The following is a 27500-nucleotide window of genomic DNA, read 5'->3' as shown; positions in this document are numbered from 1 at the left end:
ATTGGCGTTACCAGGGCCCCACCATGGAGCCAGGCCTGGGGTTGGGGCACGCAGGCAAATGCCTGGTGGCCGAGTCTTCACCTATGGGACTCGGCCGGGCACAGCCTGAAAGAACGATGTAGGCCCGCCTTCCCATAGACCCATAGGGGATGGTGCTATGTGATTTGGGTAGCAGTCATGGGCAGGGGCCTCGATGACCCAAACCCTGGTTAAAGAATCTGGCTCTTGGGACATGGAATGTCACCTCACTGGGGGGGGGGCTGAACTGGTGGGGGAGGCTGAGCGGTACTGGCTAGAGATAGTCGGGCTCACCTACACACACAGCCTTTGCTCTGGAACCCAACTCCTTGAGAGAGGTTGGACCCTCTACTACTCTGGAGTGCCTCATTGTGGGAGGGGGCGGGCTGGGGTGGGCTTGCTTATAGCCCCCCTGCTCAGCCGCCATGTGTTGGAGTTTTCCCCGGTAAACGAGAGGGTGGTTTCTCTGTGCCTTTGGGTTGGGAATAAGTGTCTCACTGTTGTTTCGGCTTATGGGCCGAACAGCAGTGTGGAGTACCTGACCTTCTTGGAGACCCTACAAGAGGTGCTGGAAGGTGCCCCGACTGGGGACTCCATAGTTGTACTGGGGGACTTCAACGCCCATATGGGCAACGACAGTGTTACCTGGAGGGGCGTGATTGGGAGGAACGCCCCCCCCCCGATCTGAACTCAGGTGGTGTTCTGTTATCGGACCTCTGTGTTAGCCACAGTTTGTCCATAACGAACACCATGTTCAAGCATAAGGGTGCCCATCAGTACACGTGGTACCAGGACACCCTAGGCCAGAGGTCGATGATCGACCTTGTGGTCATGTCATCTGACCTTCAGCAATATGTCTTGAACACTCAGGTGAAGAGGGGGGCTGAGCTGTCAACTGATTACCACCTGGTGGTGAGTTGGATCAGCTTGCGGAGGAGGATGCCGGACAGACTTGGCAGACCCAAACGTATTGTGGGGGTCTGTTGGGAACGTCTGGCTGAACCCTCCCACTTCCGGAAGAGTTTTGACAAGATTCAGAGGAGGTTGGGGATATTGAGTCTGAGTGGACCATGTCCTCCTCCTCCATTGTTGACGCAGCTATCAGAAGCTGCGGCCATAAGGTCTCTAGTGCCTGTTGTGGCGGCAATCCCCGAAACCAGTGGTGGACACTGGAAGTAAGGGATGCAGTCAAGCTGAAGAAAGAGTCCTATCGAGCCTGGTTGGCTCATGGGATCCTGGAGGCAGCTGATGAGTACCAACAGGCCAAGCGAGCTGCAGCCTGGGTGATTGTGGAAGCAAAAACTCGGGTCTGTGAGGAGTTCGGTGAGGCCATGGAGAAGGACTATCAGTCAGCCTCTGGGAAATTATGGCAGACCGTCCGGTGCCTCAGAAGGGGTAAGCAGCACTCTGCCAACACTGTTTACAGTGCAGGTGGAGAGTTGCTGACCTTGACTGGGGATATTGTCGGATGGTGGAAGGAATACTTTAAGGATCTCCTCAATACCACCCTTTCCATAGAGTCTGAGGACACAGAGGTAGATTCATCCATTACCCAAGCTGAAGTCACTGAGGTAGTCCAGCAGCTCCTCAGTGGCAAAGCATGGGGGGTGGATGAGATTCACCTTGAGTACCTAAGTCTCTCGATGTTGTGGGGCTGTCTTGGCTGACACGTCTCTGCAACATAGCGTGGCAGTCAGGGACAGTGCCTCTGGACTGGGTGACTGGGGTGGTGGTCCCTCTTTTTAAGAAGGGGGATCGGAGGGTGTGTTCCAACTATAGGGGGATCACACTCCTCAGCCTCCCAGGGAAAGTCTACTCCAGAGTACTGGAGAGGAGAGTCAGATCTTTAGCTTGAGGGTAATGGGAGTTGGCCCAACCAGTCCACATGTGTTTTTTCTGGACTTGGAGAAGGCATTTGACCGTGTCCCTCATGCTGGTCCCTAGTCCAGGTGCTCTGGGAGTATGGGGTCCATGGCCCTCTGTTAAGGGCTGTTCGGTCTCTGTATGACCGGAGCAGGAGCTTGGTTCGCATTGCCGGCTGTAAGTCAGACCTGTTCCCAGTGCACGGTGGACTCTGGCAGGGCTGTCCTTTGTCACCAGTTCTGTTCATTACTTTTATAGACAGAATTTCTAGGCGCAGCCAGGGGATGGAGGGAGTCCGGTTTGGGGACCACAGGATTTCATCTCTGCTTTTTGAAGATGATGTTGTCCTGTTGGCTCTTTCGAGCCAGGACTTACAGCATGCACTGGGGCAGTTCACAGCTGAGTGCGAAGCGGCTGGGATGAGGATCAGCACCTCCAAATCCGTGGCCATGGTTCTCAACCGGAAAAAGGTAGTTTGTTCCCTCCTTGTTGGAGGGGTGTTCCTCACTCAAGAGGAGGAGTTTAAGTATCTCTGGGTTTTGTTTACGAGTGAGGGAAGGATGGAGCGTGAGATTGACAGACGGATTGGTGCAGCGGCAGCAGCAATGCTGTCTATGTACCGGTCTGTTGTGGTGAAGAGGGAGCTGAGCCAAAAGGCAAAGCTCTTGATTTACCAGTCAATCTATGTTCCTACTCTTACTTATGGTCATGACCGAAAGGACAAGATCCCGGATACAGGCAGCCGAAATGAGTTTCCTTCATAAGGTGGCGGTGCGTTCCCTTAGAGATAGGGTAAGGAGTTCTGTCAGCTGGGAGGAGCTCGGAGTAGAACTGCTGCTCCTCCACATTGAAAGGGGCCAGTTGAGGTGGCCAGGGGAGGTGTTCTGGGCATGCCCCACCAGGAAGAGACCCTGGGGAAGACCCAGGACACGATGGAGGGACTATGTCTCTTGGCTGGCCTGGGAATGCCTTGGAATTCCCCCAGAAGAGCTGGAGGAAGTGGCTAGGAAGAGGGAAGTCTGGGCATCCCTGCTTAATCTGCTGCCCCCGCGACCCAGCTACGGATAAGCGGGAGACAATGAGATGACATGACATAATAATAATAACAATGATAATAAATGATAACATGTCCCTCCCTTGCCTGAGGTCCTGACAGGATCCTCAGAGTGAGACTCAGCTCCTCATCCGTCAGTTAATCCACATGCTGAGTTTTTCTGGGAGAAAACTGGAGAACCCGGAGGACAGACTCAGACTCCCACACAGACTCGGGAGAAGGTGCGAGACTCCTCACAGACAGAACCCTGAGGTCCGTGTGGAACCTGGAGCTGTGAGGTGGGAACGTTCCTCGCTGCACCGCTGCTCAGGCCAAATATTTCATCACTCAATATTCATTTACTCAGAATAATCACTAACAAATTTATTCATAAAACAAAACCCATTCTAACCATCTAGAACATTAATGTTTTATTACTCAATACTTCAATCATTAAGAAATCCAGACTGTAGAAATAAATATGCATATCTGCAGCTCAGTAATCAGTCATTTGCATAGAGGAAGCTGATTGGCTCTGAGCCTGGATGATGGGTGGAGTCACATGTCCTTTAGAGGTTTAGGTTAATTTAAATATAATACAAATACTGAGTCTGTTTAAATTGTCCACCTCGAGAGAGTGACCCTTAACCCAGAGCTGCTTTAAGAGACTGTACGTCTGTTACTACAGTAGTGATGGTTACAGATTGTGTCTCTCATTATTTATTCTGTTTGTAGGTAATATTTAAAGAATAATGCACAGACACGAGGCTCATGCATCTCTACAGCGGTAAAAACCACAATTTATTGCAGAAAAAAAATGAGAAAGACTTTATGCTCCTCAAAGAAGCTCGAACTCTTAACTTGCAGTGGCACAAAAACAGGAGAAGAAGAAACCTTACAGGAAACGAGTGGAACAATGTCACTTTACTGAGCCCCAGAGATCTGATCTCACGGCTCCTCAGCACTTCATCCATCTGTCACAATCAGGGACTGCTTGGGATCAGACACCTCCAGGGTCCGACAACTGTTTATCTGCTGCAGGTTGAATTTTATTGTTGAAATGAATCACCAGCAGGAAGAACTTTTATTTTCTTTCCTAAAGGCTGTAAATGTTGGTCCCTGTGCAGGTGATCTACTGAAATCTGCAGTTAAAGTGTGGATCAGTCATCAAACACACAGAAACTCACCGCTTCTAAAAATCCAGACATTAAACTGTGTTGAAGTCATACGTATTCGATCAGAGATGTTCTTCTGCTCTTGAAATTGATTAATAGAAAAATCTTCAGCAAAACTTTATACACACACACGCTGATGGAATAAAACCTCACTGTATGGAACATTGCACCTTATGGACAAGCCCCGCCCCCAGATTTGAAAAACTGACGAAAACTCAATATGATTTTAAAGCTGAACTCATTAAATATGACACAGAAGAGCTCTGTGATGTCCTCTAAACTGAAGATTCTGGGTCATACAGACTTCCATCACCGGTCAGATCAGTAAACATCAGACACTGAACACGTCTCGACTGAGCGAAGACGTCTGGGGTAAAGAGACGCTGCAGATTTTACACTGCTGCTTTAAAACTCAAATATGCGACTAAACTACACTCCTGCACTGCACTGTCAAATCCTATTGAGAAATGTCCAATAAAATAAATTCCAAATCATTTCAACCAAATGAAAGCAAATAAACTCAACACAGAGTGAGAGAGAGAGAGAGAAATAAAGAGGAATACAGGCACAGAGTAAAGCTGTTGTACATCATGTTTTACAACCATTTAGAAACTACAAAGAAAAACAATGCAGCCGTCTTTTAATCAGTTAGAGAACGTCCACAGAGAACACCGGGACACACTGGGAAAAGGGGTGGGGGTGACTGCTGCCCTCTAGTGGTGGAACCAGGAAATACATGGTAGAAAAAGGCGGGGACATGACGAAGGGGATGTGACGCTTTCCTTGAGTTTTATTTATCTTTATCAGATTCTGTTTTTTCTTCTTTAACTGCTGCCTCTGACTCGGGGGAAGTCTCTTCATACCTGAGAGAGAGAGAGAGAGAGAGAGAGAGAGAGAGGGAGAGAGAGAGAGAGATCAATATTGGGTATGTTGCAGTAAAGCAGGATGATGATGATGATGATGATGTGATCATGTTCTTGTTGTTGCCTGGTGACAGCACACAGCCTCATGTTGTCATGGTGACTGATCGGATCACTGTGCCGCACCTATGGCACATGTGTATCATGATAAGTGGATGGATGGACAGACAGACAGGTGGATGGACAGACAGACAGACGGACAGACTACCTCTTGGTGAACATTAACACAGGTATTACAGGATAGTTCATGCACAGAAAGTAATTAACAGTGTGTGTGTCTCAGAGAGAGGTTTTGGATGATTCCTGATACGATCTCAAGGATGTGTATGAAGCTGGAGGATGTAAGCGTGTGATAGACAGCATGGTGTCTGCAGCTCGTTTTCCCCTCTGCAGTAATCTTTATGAAGCTAACCTGCTAATAACCAGCTAATAACCTGCTTATAGTTTATTTGCTATCATATTGTTCATTAGATTTTATTTCAATTTTATAATAAAGTTAGAACAGAAACACATTTCTCCTTCTAGAGAACGTCTCCATAGCGACGGGATTACACAAAATTCCCAAAAATCCAAGAAAAACTGTGTTTCTGCTTCTGTTCAGATTAACAGTCAGTGTGATTGGATGGGTCCTGCTCCTCACGTCTCTTCGTCCCAACACCACAGACTCTGGAGCTCTTTGTCCAGGAGAAAGATCAGGATTTAAAGGCGGTGATGTCCTGTATGGACAGCATGGGTCTCAGGTGCCCTCTAGTGGCCACAGAACTGATGATAACTCCGCCCATATTTAGATAACTGACCGAACCAGGCAGAGCAACACCGTTTCTATTTCATTTACACGTCTAGTTCATGTGTCCAGCAGTTCTGTTTATCAGTCCTGAGAGTTCCTCCCCTTCACACTGCAGGATATTTATCAGAGGCGTGGCTGAGTAGATGACAGACAGCTATAGCAATGCTTATCCCGTGCGCCTGCGTACACACAAGCACGCTACTCAGAAAAATTATTTACAGTCTGCACCACAGACCACTCTGACATTTCTCCATCACTGATACAGTATTTAATAAGGGGTGTGTCTGTAGCTTGTGTGGGTGTGTCCATGTCTCATTGGCTCAAAGGTTATAGTTAGTGAGATCAGACACGTGCACGTTTGGTCAGTAAAACGTGAATGTGCACGTCATCTACACACTACAGCACAGGTGAGGGTCACGATTCAGAAAAATGAAAGAATGATCTAGAATGTTTTATTTTATTGCATCACTAACAGGCTGAGACGGCTAATGACTCAGCCCTCAGGAGTTGGTTAGCATTGCAGCGCATGCTAACCGGTGGAGCTCTCCTTTAGCGTGAAAGCAGGGTGTGATGGAAGCAGCCGGGACAGAGACGTCACAGATATTATGGGGGCGTGCGGGGGCAGGGTTTAGGGCCGTACCTGGCCAGGTTAAAAGGTAGAGAGGGCGTGGTGGCGTTGGCGGCGACGGGGGGAGGAGCTTAACGGGCTCTGCATGGAGTTGGCCAAGCTGGCGGGAGAACCGGAGACGGTGGGGAAGCGTGTGAGACGCGGGGTGTGGGGCAACACCTCATCTGACGACTCGTAACTACGTGTCCCGGAAAAACGAAAATAAAGAAGGAGACAGAAAGAGAGAGGGAGTGAGAAAGAGAGAACAGGAAGAGAAAGAAGAGAAAAGCAGTTCTTTACAGAGAGAATGTCAGAATCTGTGTTTATACAGTAATCATCTCTCAAAGACCTGAACAGCCAGAGGTCTCACCAATAATCAGACGGGATAATCAGACGGCGTAATCAGACGGGACAATCAGACGGGATAATTGGACAAATCTGCACTCAGTTCAGGGGGTTCAGAAGCGTTCCTCTCACTGGGTTCTTTATTCTGGTTCTGTTCACACTTTACCAGTCCATGAATAAGCTCCACCCCTATCTGGAACAGAACTACCTAGCTCCGCCCCTTTCTCTATAAAAGGAGGTCTTTTTTCCCAGGCTAAAGGAATGTTAGTTTAGTTTGTTTACTTGCTAGAACATTTCTCCAGGAGCACTAATCATTCTATCTTTCCTTCCTTCTGCCATAAATGAACTTAAAGAAATAAAAATAAAGAAATAAAATGAAAATTCTGCAGTTTGTTCAAGCTCAGGAAGAGGGGTGTGGATAAAACTCAGTCATGATGAGGTAATAAAATCAGAGAGAGGACTCGTGGACACGCCTCTCTCCTCCCACACCGCTGCCATGGAAACCTAACTGAGCCGCTGAGTGGGGACGTGTCTGTTCAAGGCTTCACCGTCACCATGGTAACAATCGCTATTCCCTAGTAACCATCAGTGAGCTGATCGTTTATATTCACACCAGCTTCACTGTTTTATTCATGAATATATGAAAAAATTCCTGGTCACACCCATCACAAATAGAGGTTTTACCTGAACATCTCTGTCAGCTCTCCTTTCAACAGAGCCACGATCACCGGGAAGCCCACACACGCCGGGACCAGGTACAGCAAAGCAGGCTGGGAAAATACACACACCTCATCAGTACACACTCTCACCCGTACCTGTGTGTGTGTGTGTGTGTGTGTGTGTGTGTGTGTGTCTCTCACCTGAGCATGCTTGAATGTGTGCATGACGAAGATGGTGAGGCCGAGGCCGAAGATGTAGGCCAGGAAGCTGGTGTAGAAATATGTCCTTGTGTTCTTCTTCAAACTGAGAGAGAGAGAGAGAGAGAGAGAGAGAGGGGGACAGAGTGAGTGTGTGTGTGTGAGAGAGAGAGAGAGAGAGAGAGAGAGAGGAAGAGAGGAACTGTACCTGACATCGAAACGAAGCAGCAGAGCAATGAAGATTCCTGAGAAAAAAAAAAAAGGCATGATTTCATCTTCAGTCAGATCATTTATTAACTCCCCACCTCTAACCCTTCATCCACCCCCCCACCCCCCGGCCCCTTTTCCCCCACTCCCCCCTCCACCCATAGGTCACTGAGGTTCATCAGTAGAGGTGATCTTTTGTTCTTTTGCAGAGTTTCACCTGGAACACGAGGACACTTCAGCCTTGACCTGAATACCTTTTATACACCTGTAGAATTAAAGGGTTTGTCCACTAGAGGGCAGTGAGAGCTGAAACACACCTGCAGCACTGTCTGAACACAAACACTCTAACACACTGATCAAATCTGCTGCTGTCCCGTACCTGGAATAACAATGTCTCCGAGTCCCAGCATGGCAAAGTTACTGGCATCCAGTCCTCTCTCCAGCAGGTCCTGAGGGAAAACCACTGCACGCGTGCGTGCACACACACACACACACAAATTAAAGCAGATCAGTGCATGTATTAACAGATGTCTGTCTGTAGTCTTTAAGTGTGTACCAGATGAATTAATAATGAATGTGACTCACACTTGATCGGAGCTTCGAAGGACTTGGCCACGGTCACCATCACGTTAGTGCCAAACACCTGAAAAAAAGAACAGTGTGTCAGCTCTGTCCAGCTCTGTTTAGGTGTTCATGGAAGTGTTTAGTTCTGATTCACATCAAACTTCTCACAGTTTTATTCTATTATACCTGTCCCACTTCTTCACCTACTCTGGGTTTGGACTGAATCCTGCCTCACCTGTACCCATACCTCTCCCTGTACCTGTACCTATACCCATACCTCTGTTCATAGATTTCAGTTCAGCATTCAACACAATCATTCCTCAGCAGCTGATGGAGAAGCTGAGTCTGCTGGGCCTGAACACCTCTCTCTGCAACTGGATCCTGGATTTCCTGACTGGGAGACCTCAGTCAGTCCGGATCGGGAGCAGTATCTCCAGCACCACCACACTGAACACTGGAGCTCCTCAGGGCTGTGTGCTCAGTCCACTGCTGGTCACTCTGCTGACTCACGACTGTGCAGCAATGCACAGCTCCAAGTTCTCCGATGACACGACCGTGGTGGGTCTCATCAGCAAGAACGACGAGTCAGCATACAGAGAGGAGGTGCAACATCTAACAGCCTGGTGTAGAGCCGACAACCTCTCCCTGAACGTCGACAAGACTAAAGAGATGGTTGTTGACTTCAGGAGAGCACAGAGTGATCATTCTCTACTGTTCATCGACGGATCCTCGGTGGAGATCGTCAAGGGCACCAAATTCCTTGGTGTCCATCTGGCGGAGAACTTCACCTGGTCACTCAACACCAGCTCCATCACCAAGAAAGCCCAGCAGCACCTGTACTTCCTGTGGAGGCTGAGGAAAGCCCATCTCCCTCCCCCATCCTGACTGTGTTCTACAGAGGGACCATGGAGAGCGTCCTGAGCAGCTGCATCACTGCCTGGTTTGGGAACTGGACCGTCTCAGATCACAAGACCCTTCAGGGGACAGTGAGGACAGACACACACCCCTCACACACCCCACACACCCCTCATACACCCCACACACACTCTTACACACCCCACACACCCCTCACACACATTCTTACACACCCCACACACCCCTCACACCCCTCACACACACTCTTACACACCCCACACACCCCTCACACACACTCTTACACACCCCACACACCCCTCACACACACTCTTACACACCCCACACACCACTCACACACACTCTTACACACCCCACACACCCCTCACACACACTCTTACACACCCCACACACACCCCTCACACACCCCACACACCCCTCATACACCCCACACACACTCTTACACACCCCACACACCCCTCACACCCCTCACACACACTCTTACACACCCCACACACCCCTCACACACACTCTTACACACCCCACACACCACTCACACACACTCTTACACACCCCACACACCCCTCACACACACTCTTACACACCCCACACACACCCCACACACCCCTCACACACACTCTTACACACCCCTCACACACCCCACACACCCCTCACACACACCCCACACACACACTCTTACACACCCCACACACCCCTCACACACTCTTACACACCCCACACACACACTCTTACACACCCCACACACCCCTCACACACTCTTACACACCCCACACACCCCTCACACACTCTTACACACCCCTCACACACCCCACACAACCCTCACACACACTCTCACACACCCCACACACACACTCTTACACACCCCACACACACCCCACACAACCCTCACACAACCCTCACACACCCTTCACACACCCCTCACACCCTTACACACCCCTCACACACACCCCACACAACCCTCACACACACTCTTACACACCCCACACACCCTTACACACCCCACACACCCTTACACACCCCACACACCCCTCACACCCCTCACACACACCCCACACACACCCCACACACCCCACACACACACTCTTACACACCCCACACACCCCACACACACACTCTTCACCCTCCTGCCATCTGGAAAGAGGTACCGGAGCATTCGGGCCTCACAACCAGACTGTTGAAGGTTTCCTTCCTCAAGCCATCAGGCTCCTCAACAACCAGGACTGAACTGTTCTACACTCTCACACAAACACACACGGGACTGAACTGTACATAACTCTGTCTCTCACACACACATATACACAGCCACTCTCTCTCTCTCACCTGTGTGGACACACACTCTCACACAACTTATATTGTTCGATACGTATTGCACTACCTAAACCCCTGTGTTTTTCATCTGCTGCTATATTTATATTTATTTCTATTTTGCACTACCTCAACTGCTGCTATATTGTATTTTTGCACAATACATGTTGTAAGGCCCCAAAGTTCATCATCGTCTCATTTTATTACATTTCATTGCACGTTCTTTTTCTTTTTTTTTTTCGGTGCTAAGTGTTCTGTGTTTTTGTGTTGTCTTTTGTTTGTATTTATTATTTTTGCACCGTCTTGTCGTTGCTCTGTTTGCACCTAGCTGCACACTGTGCACTTTATGTGGCTTGGACGAACTTTCGGTCCTAGCTCTGTGTTGTTTTTTTGTGTTTGATCTTTATGTTGTATGTTTCTGTAGCACCAGGTTCTGGAGAAACGGTTTTTTCATTTCACTCTGTACTGCGTCAGATATCTGTGGGGGAAATGACAATAAAGCTTCTTGAATCTCCCTGTACCCGTACCCATACCTCTCCCTGTACCCGTACCCATACCTCTCCCTGTACCCGTACCCATACCTCTCCCTGTACCCGTACCCATACCTCTCCCTGTACCCCTCCTTGTACCTGTATCTCTCCCTGTACCTCTCCCTGTACCCGTTCCTCCTCCGGTACCCCTCCCTCTCCCTGTACCCATTCGTCTTCCTGTAACCATACCTCTCCCTGTATCTTTACCCGTACCTCTCCCGGTACCTGTCTGATTAAGGAAGTGAAGTGTGAGAGGAACTGACCCAGAAGATGTCGTAGATGAACAGTCCACCCAGCAGGATACAGCCGGTGCTCACGTTGTTCAGGTGAAGCAGCTCCACTCCGTTCAGAGCGAACGCCAACCCGAACAGATTATTGGCCACCCAGTGCTGTCTCAAACAAACACAGTTATACGGTTAAACACAGCTCAGAGTAGAAACCAGCTTTAGCCAGATAAACATTAGACTAGTAAGCGTGTGTGTGTACCTTTTTCAGGATGTACCACACTCCCACCACGCTGCTGATTCCCAAACTAATCAGGTCCTTAGTGTCAAACTCGTAGTTCACAATTTCTGAAAAAGGAAAAATAAACGTATCTTGAATAAACTCTGATGTGTTTTAGCTCAGAAAAGTGAAGCGTAGAGTCAGGGTTTTACATGGAAGTGAAGATGTGTGTGTGTAGCTTGCTGAGCTGATGGCGAAGTAGGAATTACGAGTTGAGGGAGATTTCTTTGGATATTACATGTTAAGACTTCACATCTAGCGCAGCATGTTAACGGGAGACACGGGGAAGTGGGCGGGGCTTTCGGCAGGCCAATTGATCAGTTTAATAGCCCTACGTAACTGACCAGGTTCTGACTGACTCAGTTGTTCTTATTACTGAGGAAGAAGTGATGATGGACACACTGCTCTGTAACACACTGCCATGTTAAATCACACAGCTCCTACATGAAGGTGGGCGTGGCCACACCTGTTTTAATTACTGACATCACACTAAGAGGAATTCAGAATGTTTCTGTGAACAGAATTAAAGAAGAGAATAAAACTTATCACTGAGCAGAAAGATTCTTTACCTTCTTTGTTGTCTCCGGAGCCTTGAGTGAAGAGCAGCTGGAACTGTTTATTAGGAAGATGGGCAGGAAGAAACCGGGTCATGAAGGGACTGAAACAAACACACACACACACACACACACCAGATTAACCAGGAGGCAATAGTTTCAGTGATCATACACACACACCATACACATCATACACACACACACACCATAGACATCATACACACACACACACCATACACATCATACAAACACACACCATAGACATCATACACACACACACACCATAGACATCATACACACACACACACACACCATAGACATCATACACACACACACACACACACACACCATAGACATCATACACACACACACCATAGACATCATACACACACACACCATAGACATCATACACACACACACACACAAACCATAGACATCATACACACACACCATAGACATCATACACACACACCATAGACATCATACACACACACACACACACACCATAGACATCATACATGCACACCATAGACATCATACACACACCATAGACATCATACACACACACACCATAGACATCATACACACACACACACACCATAGACATCATACACACACACACACACCATAGACATCATACACACACACACACACCATAGACATCATACACACACACACACACCATAGACATCATACACACACACACACACCATAGACATCATACACACACACACACACCATAGACATCATACACACACACACACACCATAGACATCATACACACACACACACCATAGACATCATACACACACACACACCATAGACATCATACACACACACACACACCATAGACATCATACACACACACACACACACACCATAGACATCATACACACACACACACCATAGACACACACCATAGACATCATACACACACACACACACCATAGACATCATACACACACCATAGACATCATACACACACCATAGACATCATACACACGCACACCATAGACATCATACACACGCACACCATAGACATCATACACACGCACACCATAGACATCATACACACACACCATAGACATCATACACACACACCATAGACATCATACACACACACCATAGACATCATACACACACACACCATAGACATCATACACACACACCATAGACATCATACACACACACACCATAGACATCATACACACACACACCATAGACATCATACACAGACACACCATAGACATCATACACACACATACACACACCCCATAGACATCATACATGCACACCCCATAGACATCACACACACACACCATAGACATCATACACACACACCATAGACATCATACACACACACACCATAGACATCATACACACACACACCATAGACATCATACACACACACACCATAGACATCATACACACACACACCATAGACATCATACACACACACACCATAGACATCATACACACACACACCATAGACATCATACACACACACACCATAGACATCATACACACACCATAGACATCATACACACACATACACACACCCCATAGACATCATACATGCACACCCCATAGACATCATACATGCACACCCCATAGACATCACACACACACACCATAGACATCATACACACACACACCATAGACATCATACACACACACACACCATAGACATCATACACACACACACACACCATAGACATCATACACACACACACACACACCATAGACATCATACACACACACACACACCATAGACATCATACACACACACACACACCATAGACATCATACACACACCCCATAGACATCATACATGCACACCCCATAGACATCATACATGCACACCCCATAGACATCACACACACACACCATAGACATCATACACACACACACCATAGACATCATACACACACACACACACCATAGACATCATACACACACACACACACCATAGACATCATACACACACACACACACACCATAGACATCATACACACACACACACACCATAGACATCATACACACACACACACACCATAGACATCATACACACACACCATAGACATCATACACACACACACACACCATAGACATCATACACACACACACACACACCATAGACATCATACACACACACACACACCATAGACATCATACACACACACACACCATAGACATCATACACACACACACACCAGATTCACCAGGAGGCAATAGTTTCAGTGATCATACACACACCATACACATCATACACACACACCATACACACACACACACCATAGACATCATACACACACACACACACACCATAGACATCACACACACACACCATAGACATCATACACACACACACACCATAGACATCATACACACACACACACCAGATTCACCAGGAGGCAATAGTTTCAGTGATCATACACACACCATACACACATACACACACCATACACATCATACACACACACACCATACACACACACACACCATAGACATCATACACACACACACACACACACCATAGACATCATACACACACACACACACACACACACCATAGACATCACACACACACACCATAGACATCATACACACACACACACACCATAGACATCATACACACACACCATAGACATCATACACACACACACACACCATAGACATCATACACACACACCATAGACATCATACACACACACCATAGACATCATACACACACACCATAGACATCATACACACACACCATAGACATCATACACACACCATAGACATCATACACACACACACACCATAGACATCATACATGCACACCATAGACATCATACACACACCATAGACATCATACACACACACACACACACACCATAGACATCATACACACACACACACACCATAGACATCATACACACACACACACACACACCATAGACATCATACACACACACACACCATAGACATCATACACACACACACACCATAGACACCATACACACACACACACCATAGACACCATACACACACACACACCATAGACACCATACACACACACACACACACACACACACCAGATTCACCAGGAGGCAATAGTTTCAGTGATCATACACACACCATACACATCATACACATCATACACACACACACACACACCATACACACACACACACACACACACACACCATACACACACACACCATAGACATCATACACACACACACCATACACATCATACACACACACACACACCATAGACATCATACACACACACACCATAGACATCATACACACACACACACCATAGACATCATACACACACACACACCATAGACATCATACACACACACACACAACAGATTCACCAGGAGGCAATAGTTTCAGTGATCATACACACACCATACACACACACACCATAGACATCATACACACACACATACCATAGACATCATACACACACACACACACCATACACACACCATACACACACACACCATAGACATCATACACACACACACACACCATAGACATCATACACACACACACACACCATAGACATCATACACACACACACACAACAGATTCACCAGGAGGCAATAGTTTCAGTGATCATACACACACCATACACACACACACCATAGACATCATACACACACACATACCATAGACATCATACACACACACACACACCATAGACATCATACACACACACACACACCATAGACATCATACACACACACACACACCATAGACATCATACACACACACACACACCATACACACACACACACACACCATAGACATCATACACACACACAGACACACCATACACATCATACACACACACCATAGACATCATACACACACACACACACCATACACATCATACACACACACCATAGACATCATACACAGACACACACCATAGACATCATACACACACACCATAGACATCATACACACACACACACACACACACCATACACACACACACCATAGACATCATACACACACACACACACACACCATAGACATCATACACACACACACACACCATACACATCATACACAAACACCATAGACATCATACACACACACCATAGACATCATACACACACACACACACCATAGACATCATACACACACACACACACCATAGACATCATACACACACACACAATACACACACACACACACACCATAGACATCATACACACACACAGACACACCATACACATCATACACACACACACCATAGACATCATACACACACACCATAGACATCATACACACACACACACACACACACACACACCATAGACATCATACACACACACACACCATAGACATCATACACACACACACACACCATAGACATCATACACACACACCATAGACATCACACACACACCATAGACATCATACACACACACACCATAGACATCATACACACACACACACCATAGACATCATACACACACACACACCATAGACATCATACACACACACCATAGACATCATACACACACACCATAGACATCATACACACGCACACCATAGACATCATACACACGCACACCATAGACATCATACACACGCACACCATAGACATCATACACACGCACACCATAGACATCATACACACACACACACCATAGACATCATACACACGCACACCATAGACATCATACACACACACACACCATAGACATCATACACACACACACCATAGACATCATACACACACACACCATAGACATCATACACACACACACCATAGACATCATACACACACACACCATAGACATCATACACACACACACCATAGACATCATACACACACACACCATAGACATCATACACACACACACCATAGACATCATACACACACACCATAGACATCATACACGCACACACCATAGACATCATACACACACACACCATAGACATCATACACACACACCATAGACATCATACACACACACACACACACCATAGACATCATACACACACACACCATAGACATCATACACACACACACCATAGACATCATACACACACACACCATAGACATCATACACACACACACCATAGACATCATACACACACATACACACACCCCATAGACATCATACATGCACACCCCATAGACATCACACACACACACCATAGACATCATACACACACACACACCATAGACATCATACACACACACACACCATAGACATCATACACACACACACACCATAGACATCATACACACACACACACCATAGACATCATACACACACACACACACCATAGACATCATACACACACACACACCATAGACATCATACACACACACACACACACACACACCATAGACATCATACACACACACACCATAGACATCATACACACACACACCATAGACATCATACACACACCATAGACATCATACACACACATACACACACACCATAGACATCATACACGCACACACCATAGACATCATACACACACACACCATAGACATCATACACACACACACAACATAGACATCATACACACACACCATAGACATCATACACACACCATAGACATCATACACACGCACACCATAGACATCATACACACACACACACCATAGACATCATACACACACACACCATAGACATCATACACACACACACACACCATAGACATCATACACACACACACACACCATAGACATCATACACACACACACACACCATAGACATCATACACACACACACACACCATAGACATCATACACACACACACACACACACACCATAGACATCATACACACACACACCATAGACATCATACACACACACACCATAGACATCATACACACACCATAGACATCATACACACACATACACACACACCATAGACATCATACACGCACACACCATAGACATCATACACACACACACAACATAGACATCATACACACACACCATAGACATCATACACACGCACACCATAGACATCATACACACGCACACCATAGACATCATACACACACACACACCATAGACATCATACACACACACACCATAGACATCATACACACACACACACACCATAGACATCATACACACACACACACACCATAGACATCATACACACACACACACACACACACCATAGACATCATACACACACACACACCATAGACATCATACACACACACACACCAGACATCATACACACACACACACACCATAGACATCATACACACACACACACCATAGACATCATACACACACACACACACCATAGACATCATACACACACACACACACACACACCATAGACATCATACACACACACACCATAGACATCATACACACACACACCATAGACATCATACACACACACACACCATAGACATCATACACACACACCATAGACATCATACACACGCACACCATAGACATCATACACACGCACACCATAGACATCATACACACGCACACCATAGACATCATACACACACACACACCATAGACATCATACACACACACCATAGACATCATACACACACACCATAGACATCATACACACACACCATAGACATCATACACACACACCATAGACATCATACACACACACCATAGACATCATACACACACACCATAGACATCATACACACACACACACCATAGACATCATACACACACACACACCATAGACATCATACACACACACCATAGACATCATACACACACCATAGACATCATACACACGCACACCATAGACATCATACACACGCATACCATAGACATCATACACACGCACACCATAGACATCATACACACGCACACCATAGACATCATACACACGCACACCATAGACATCATACACACACACCATAGACATCATACACACACACCATAGACATCATACACACGCACACCATAGACATCATACACACACACACACCATAGACATCATACACACACACCATAGACATCATACACACACACCATAGACATCATACACACACACCATACACACACACACACACCATACACATCATACACACACACACCATACACACACACACACACCATAGACATCATACATACACATCATACATACACACACACACACACACCATAGACATCATACACACACACACACCATACACATCATACACACACACAAACCAGACACATCATACACACACTCCATAGACATACACATGCACACCATACACACACACACACACCATACACATCATACTGTACACACACACACACACACACATCATACTGTACACACACACACCATACACAACATACTGTACACACACACACACTACACATCATACTGTACACACACACACCACACACGTCATACTGTACGTACACACACACACATCATATTGTACACACACACACACACACACACACACATCATACTGTACACACACACACACACACACACACACACATCATACTGTACACACACACACACACACACACGTCATACTGTACACACACACACCACACACGTCATACTGTACACACACACCACACACGTCATACTGTACACACACACCACACACGTCATACTGTACACACACACACACACACACACATCATACTGTACACACACACACACACACACACACATCATACTGTACACACACACACTACACATCATACTGTACACACACACACACACATACACACCATACACATCATACTGTACACACACACACACACACATCATACTGTACACACACACACACACCATACACATCATACTGTACACACACACACACACACCATACTGTACACACACACACACACATCATACTGTACACACACACACACATACACACCATACACATCATACTGTACACACACACACACCATACACATCATACTGTACACACACACACACATCATACTGTACACACACACACACACACACATCATACTGTACACACACACACACCATACACATCATACTGTACACACACACACCATACACATCATACTGTACACACACACACACACACACACACACACACACACATCATACTGTACACACACACACATACACACCATACACATCATACTGTACACACACACACACACACACACACACCATACTGTACACACACACACACACACACACACCATACTGTACACACACACACACACACACACACCATACTGTACACACACACACATCATACTGTACACACACACACACACACACACACACACACACACATCATACTGTACACACACACACACCATACACATCATACTGTACACACACACACCATACACATCATACTGTACACACACACACACACACATCATACTGTACACACACACACATCATACTGTCCACACACACACACACACACAATACACATCATACTGTACACACACACACACACACACACACACACACATCATACTGTACACACACACACACACACACCATACTGTACACACACACACATCATACTGTACACACACACACACATCATACTGTACACACACACACACACACACACACATCATACTGTACACACACACACACACATCATACTGTACACACACACACATCATACTGTACACACACACACACCATACACATCATACTGTACACACACACCATACACATCATACTGTACACACACACCATACACATCATACTGTACACACACACACACACACATCATACTGTACACACACACACACATCATACTGTACACACACACACACACACACACAATACACATCATACTGTACACACACACACACACACACACACATCATACTGTACACACACACACACACACACCATACTGTACACACACACACATCATACTGTACACACACACACACATCATACTGTACACACACACACACACACACACATCATACTGTACACACACACACACACATCATACTGTACACACACACACACCATACACATCATACTGTACACACACACCATACACATCATACTGTACACACACACACACACACATCATACTGTACACACACACACACCATACTGTACACACACACACACACACATCATACTGTACACACACACACACACACACACACACACATCATACTGTACACACACACACACACACACCATACACATCATACTGTACACACACACACACACACACACATCATACTGTACACACACACACACACACACACATCATACTGTACACACACACACACACACACATCATACTGTACACACACACACACACACATCATACTGTACACACACACACACACACACACATCATACTGTACACACACACACACACACACATCATACTGTACACACACACACACCATACACATCATACTGTACACACACACACACTACACATCATACTGTACACACACACACCCACACTACACATCATACTGTACACACACACACCATACACATCATACTGTACACACACACCATACTGTACACACACACACACCATACACATCATACTGTACACACACACACACACATCATACTGTACACACACACACACATCATACTGTACACACACACACTACACCATACTGTACACACACACACTACACATCATACTGTACACACACACACCATACACATCATACTGTACACACACACACCATACTGTACACACACACACACACATCATACTGTACACACACACACACATCATACTGTACACACACACACACACACACATCATACTGTACACACACACACACACACATCATACTGTACACACACATCATACTGTACACACACACACCATACACATCATACTGTACACACACACACACACCATACACATCATACTGTACACACACACCATACACATCATACTGTACACACACACTACACATCATACTGTACACACACACATCATACTGTACACACACACACCATACACATCATACTGTACACACACACACACACACATCATACTGTACACACACACACACACACATCATACTGTACACACACACACACACATCATACTGTACACACACACACACACACATCATACTGTACACACACACACCATACTGTACACACACACCATACACATCATACTGTACACACACACTACACATCATACTGTACACACACTACACATCATACTGTACACACACTACACATCATACTGTACACACACACACCATACACATCATACTGTACACACACACACCATACACATCATACTGTACACACACACACCATACACATCATACTGTACACACACACCATACACATCATACTGTACACACACACCATACACATCATACTGTACACACACACACCATACACATCATACTGTACACACACACACACACACACACACCATACACATCATACTGTACACACACACACACACCATACACGTCATACTGTACACACACACACACACCATACACGTCATACTGTACACACACACACACACCATACACGTCATACTGTACACACACACACACCATACACGTCATACTGTACACACACACACACCATACACATCATACTGTACACACACACACACCATACACATCATACTGTACACACACACACACATCATACTGTACACACACACACACACACACATCATACTGTACACACACACACACACACACACCATACTGTACACACACACACCATACACATCATACTGTACACACACACACACCATACACATCATACTGTACACACACACACACATCATACTGTACACACACACACATCATACTGTACACACACACACACTACACATCATACTGTACACACACACACCCACACTACACATCATACTGTACACACACACCATACTGTACACACACACACCATACACATCATACTGTACACACACACACACCATACACATCATACTGTACACACACACACACACACACACACATCATACTGTACACACACACACACACACATCATACTGTACACACACACACCCACATCATACTGTACACACACACACCATACACATCATACTGTACACACACACACCATACACATCATACTGTACACACACACACACACCATACACATCATACTGTACACACACACACACACCATACACATCATACTGTACACACACACACATCATACTGTACACACACACACACATCATACTGTACACACACACACACATCATACTGTACACACACACACACATCATACTGTACACACACACACACACATCATACTGTACACACACACACACACATCATACTGTACACACACACACACATCATACTGTACACACACACACACATCATACTGTACACACACACACACACACATCATACTGTACACACACACACACATCATACTGTACACACACACACACACACATCATACTGTACACACACACACACACCATACACACACATCATACTGTACACACACACACACATCATACTGTACACACACACACACACACATCATACTGTACACACACACACACACCATACACATCATACTGTACACACACACACACACCATACACATCATACTGTACACACACACACACACACCATACACATCATACTGTACACACACACACACACCATAGACATCATACTGTACACACACACACCATACACATCATACTGTACACACACACACCATACACATCATACTGTACACACACACACACACCATACACATCATACTGTACACACACACACATCATACTGTACACACACACACACACACATCATACTGTACACACACACACACCATACACATCATACTGTACACACACACACCATACTGTACACACACACACCATACTGTACACACACACACATCATACTGTACACACACACACCATACACATCATACTGTACACACACACACACCATACACATCATACTGTACACACACACATCATACTGTACACACACACACACATCATACTGTACACACACACCATACACATCATACTGTACACACACACACCATACACATCATACTGTACACACACACACACCATACACATCATACTGTACACACACACATCATACTGTACACACACACACACATCATACTGTACACACACACCATACACATCATACTGTACACACACACACCATACACATCATACTGTACACATACACACACACACACACACACATCATACTGTACACACACACACACCATACACATCATACTGTACACACACACCATACACATCATACTGTACACACACACACACACACACACATCATACTGTACACACACACACACACACATCATACTGTACACACACACACACACCATAACACATCATACTGTACACACACACACCATACACATCATACTGTACACACACACCATACACATCATACTGTACACACACACACACACCATACACATCATACTGTACACACACACACACACCATACACATCATACTGTACACACACACACACATCATACTGTACACACACACACACATCATACTGTACACACACACACACACACATCATACTGTACACACACACACACCATACACATCATACTGTACACACACACACACATCATACTGTACACACACACACACACACATCATACTGTACACACACACACACATCATACTGTACACACACACACACACACACATCATACTGTACACACACACACACACATCATACTGTACACACACACACACACATCATACTGTACACACACACACATCATACTGTACACACACACACACACACACATCATACTGTACACACACACACATACTGTACACACACACACACACACATCATACTGTACACACACACACACCATACTGTACACACACACACCATACTGTACACACACACATCTTACTGTACACACACACACACACATCATACTGTACACACACACACACACCATACACATCATACTGTACACACACACACCATACACATCATACTGTACACACACACACACACACACATCATACTGTACACACACACACACACACACATCATACTGTACACACACACACACACACACACACATCATACTGTACACACACACACACATCATACTGTACACACACACACACACACACATCATACTGTACACACACACACACACATCATACTGTACACACACACACACATCATACTGTACACACACACACACATCATACTGTACACACACACACACACACACATCATACTGTACACACACACACACACACCATACTGTACACACACACACACACATCATACTGTACACACACACACACACACATCATACTGTACACACACACACACATCATACTGTACACACACACACACACACACACATCATACTGTACACACACACACACACATCATACTGTACACACACACACACACATCATACTGTACACACACACACACACACACACACATCATACTGTACACACACACACACACACACACATCATACTGTACACACACACACACATCATACTGTACACACACACACATCATACTGTACACACACACACACACACACACACACACACATCATACTGTACACACACACACACACACATCATACTGTACACACACACACACACACATCATACTGTACACACACACACACACACACATCATACTGTACACACACACACACACACACATCATACTGTACACACACACACACATCATACTGTACACACACACACATCATACTGTACACACACACACACACATCATACTGTACACACACACACACCATACTGTACACACACACACACACACCATACTGTACACACACACACACACACACCATACTGTACACACACACACACACACACATCATACTGTACACACACACACACCATACACATCATACTGTACACACACACACACCATACTGTACACACACACACACACCATACTGTACACACACACACACACACACACACACATCATACTGTACACACACACACACATCATACTGTACACACACACACACCATACACATCATACTGTACACACACACACACACCATACACATCATACTGTACACACACACACACACCATACACATCATACTGTACACACACACACCATACACACACACCATACACATCATACTGTACACACACACACCATACACATACACACACCATACACCTCATACACACACACACACACACTCTCTCTCTCTGTCTCTCTCTCTCACCTCAGTGTGTGTGACAGAGCTAAGATCCCCAGAACGAAGAAGTACATAGACAACAGTAAGTTGATGTATTCTTGGGAGAAAATCTAAAAAATAAAAACAACAATCAGCTGTGGATTTACACACACAGTTTTTTTTTTAACTCACTAAAACCTTCTTGTGAACATTAACATATTAAAGTTTAACTCTTCTGTAAGAAAAACACTCAGTGATAGTGACGAAGGTGATGATGAAGATGGTGGTGATGATGATGATGATAATGGTGATGATGTCATTACTCACCTTGAAGAAAAGATAGAGTCCGAACAGAGTGCAGCTGGCGATGATGGGGAAACGAGCAGCGTCTCTGCTAGTGATGGTCTCCGGCATGTCTGAGGAGTTCTGATAAACACACACACACACAGATTTAGTTCTCAAGCGTTAATGCACGCTGTGTGTAACTGAACACTTTACACTACATCAGAAGTTTAATAAACCTCTTATTAAAGCTACTGCAGTAATACATTATTGTTATTATAACTGTGTTGTTTATTAAATTGTAAATACTATATTAAATGTTAGTGGAAGTTAGTAGAGTAAAACTAAGAGGAAGAATAAAGAGAAAGATAAAGAGCTGTAAAGTCCACTAATCTGTGAGTAAGGTCCAGCAGAACCACTCAATTATAACATTATTATTAAAAAATTAATCTTTTATGAGTTTAAGGTTTATAAAACAGTAATAAAGTGCAGTCAGGAAGAAATAACTCTGTGACAGACGCCGAGAGAGACATCCTGTCCTGCTGGGATTAAATAAAACTCATCTTTAACTCGCAATTCAGTGGAACAGCTGTGAAACCTTCATCATCATCATCATCATCATGATGAAGGTCAGGATTATAGGAATCTAAATGTGATGATGATGATGATGATGATGATGATGATGAAGGTGAACTCGCCTTGCTCTTGGAGGTGCTGACGGATCTCAGAGCTCCGAAGAAGATGGGCAGCAGGGCCATGAGCACCAGACTGCCGTACGCCAGCGCTGTCCCCTCGGCTGTAGCCACGAACCGGGCCGCGGTGCCGTTCCCGGTGTCAGTTCCGTTCTCGGTGCTGTTCAGGCCGTCCAGCGGCGGTAAAGCGGAACCCTG

The 27500-nt window shown here is 45.3% G+C and overlaps 1 protein-coding gene across 1 annotated transcript in view; it reads right to left on the bottom strand.

Moving 5' to 3' along the window:
- Positions 1-3686: 3686 nt before the first annotated feature.
- Positions 3687-27500, bottom strand: part of LOC131366297 (minor histocompatibility antigen H13-like) — a 23928-nt gene continuing 114 nt past the window's right edge. The window contains exons 2-13 of the mRNA XM_058410653.1: positions 27309-27497; positions 26656-26754; positions 26377-26459; positions 12158-12246; positions 11571-11656; positions 11348-11473; positions 8398-8455; positions 8192-8275; positions 7814-7850; positions 7609-7711; positions 7433-7518; positions 3687-4952 (exon numbers count right to left, since the gene is read on the bottom strand). Of these exons, the coding sequence (XP_058266636.1) occupies positions 4880-4952; positions 7433-7518; positions 7609-7711; positions 7814-7850; positions 8192-8275; positions 8398-8455; positions 11348-11473; positions 11571-11656; positions 12158-12246; positions 26377-26459; positions 26656-26754; positions 27309-27497 (1113 nt within the window). The 3' untranslated portion in view covers positions 3687-4879. The remainder of the gene's footprint in view (positions 4953-7432; positions 7519-7608; positions 7712-7813; positions 7851-8191; positions 8276-8397; positions 8456-11347; positions 11474-11570; positions 11657-12157; positions 12247-26376; positions 26460-26655; positions 26755-27308; positions 27498-27500) is intronic.

Source organism: Hemibagrus wyckioides, linkage group LG15, assembly GCF_019097595.1.
Source record: "Hemibagrus wyckioides isolate EC202008001 linkage group LG15, SWU_Hwy_1.0, whole genome shotgun sequence".
Taxonomy (NCBI): Eukaryota; Metazoa; Chordata; class Actinopteri; order Siluriformes; family Bagridae; genus Hemibagrus; species Hemibagrus wyckioides.
This window is presented reverse-complemented; position numbering and strand designations above follow the sequence as displayed.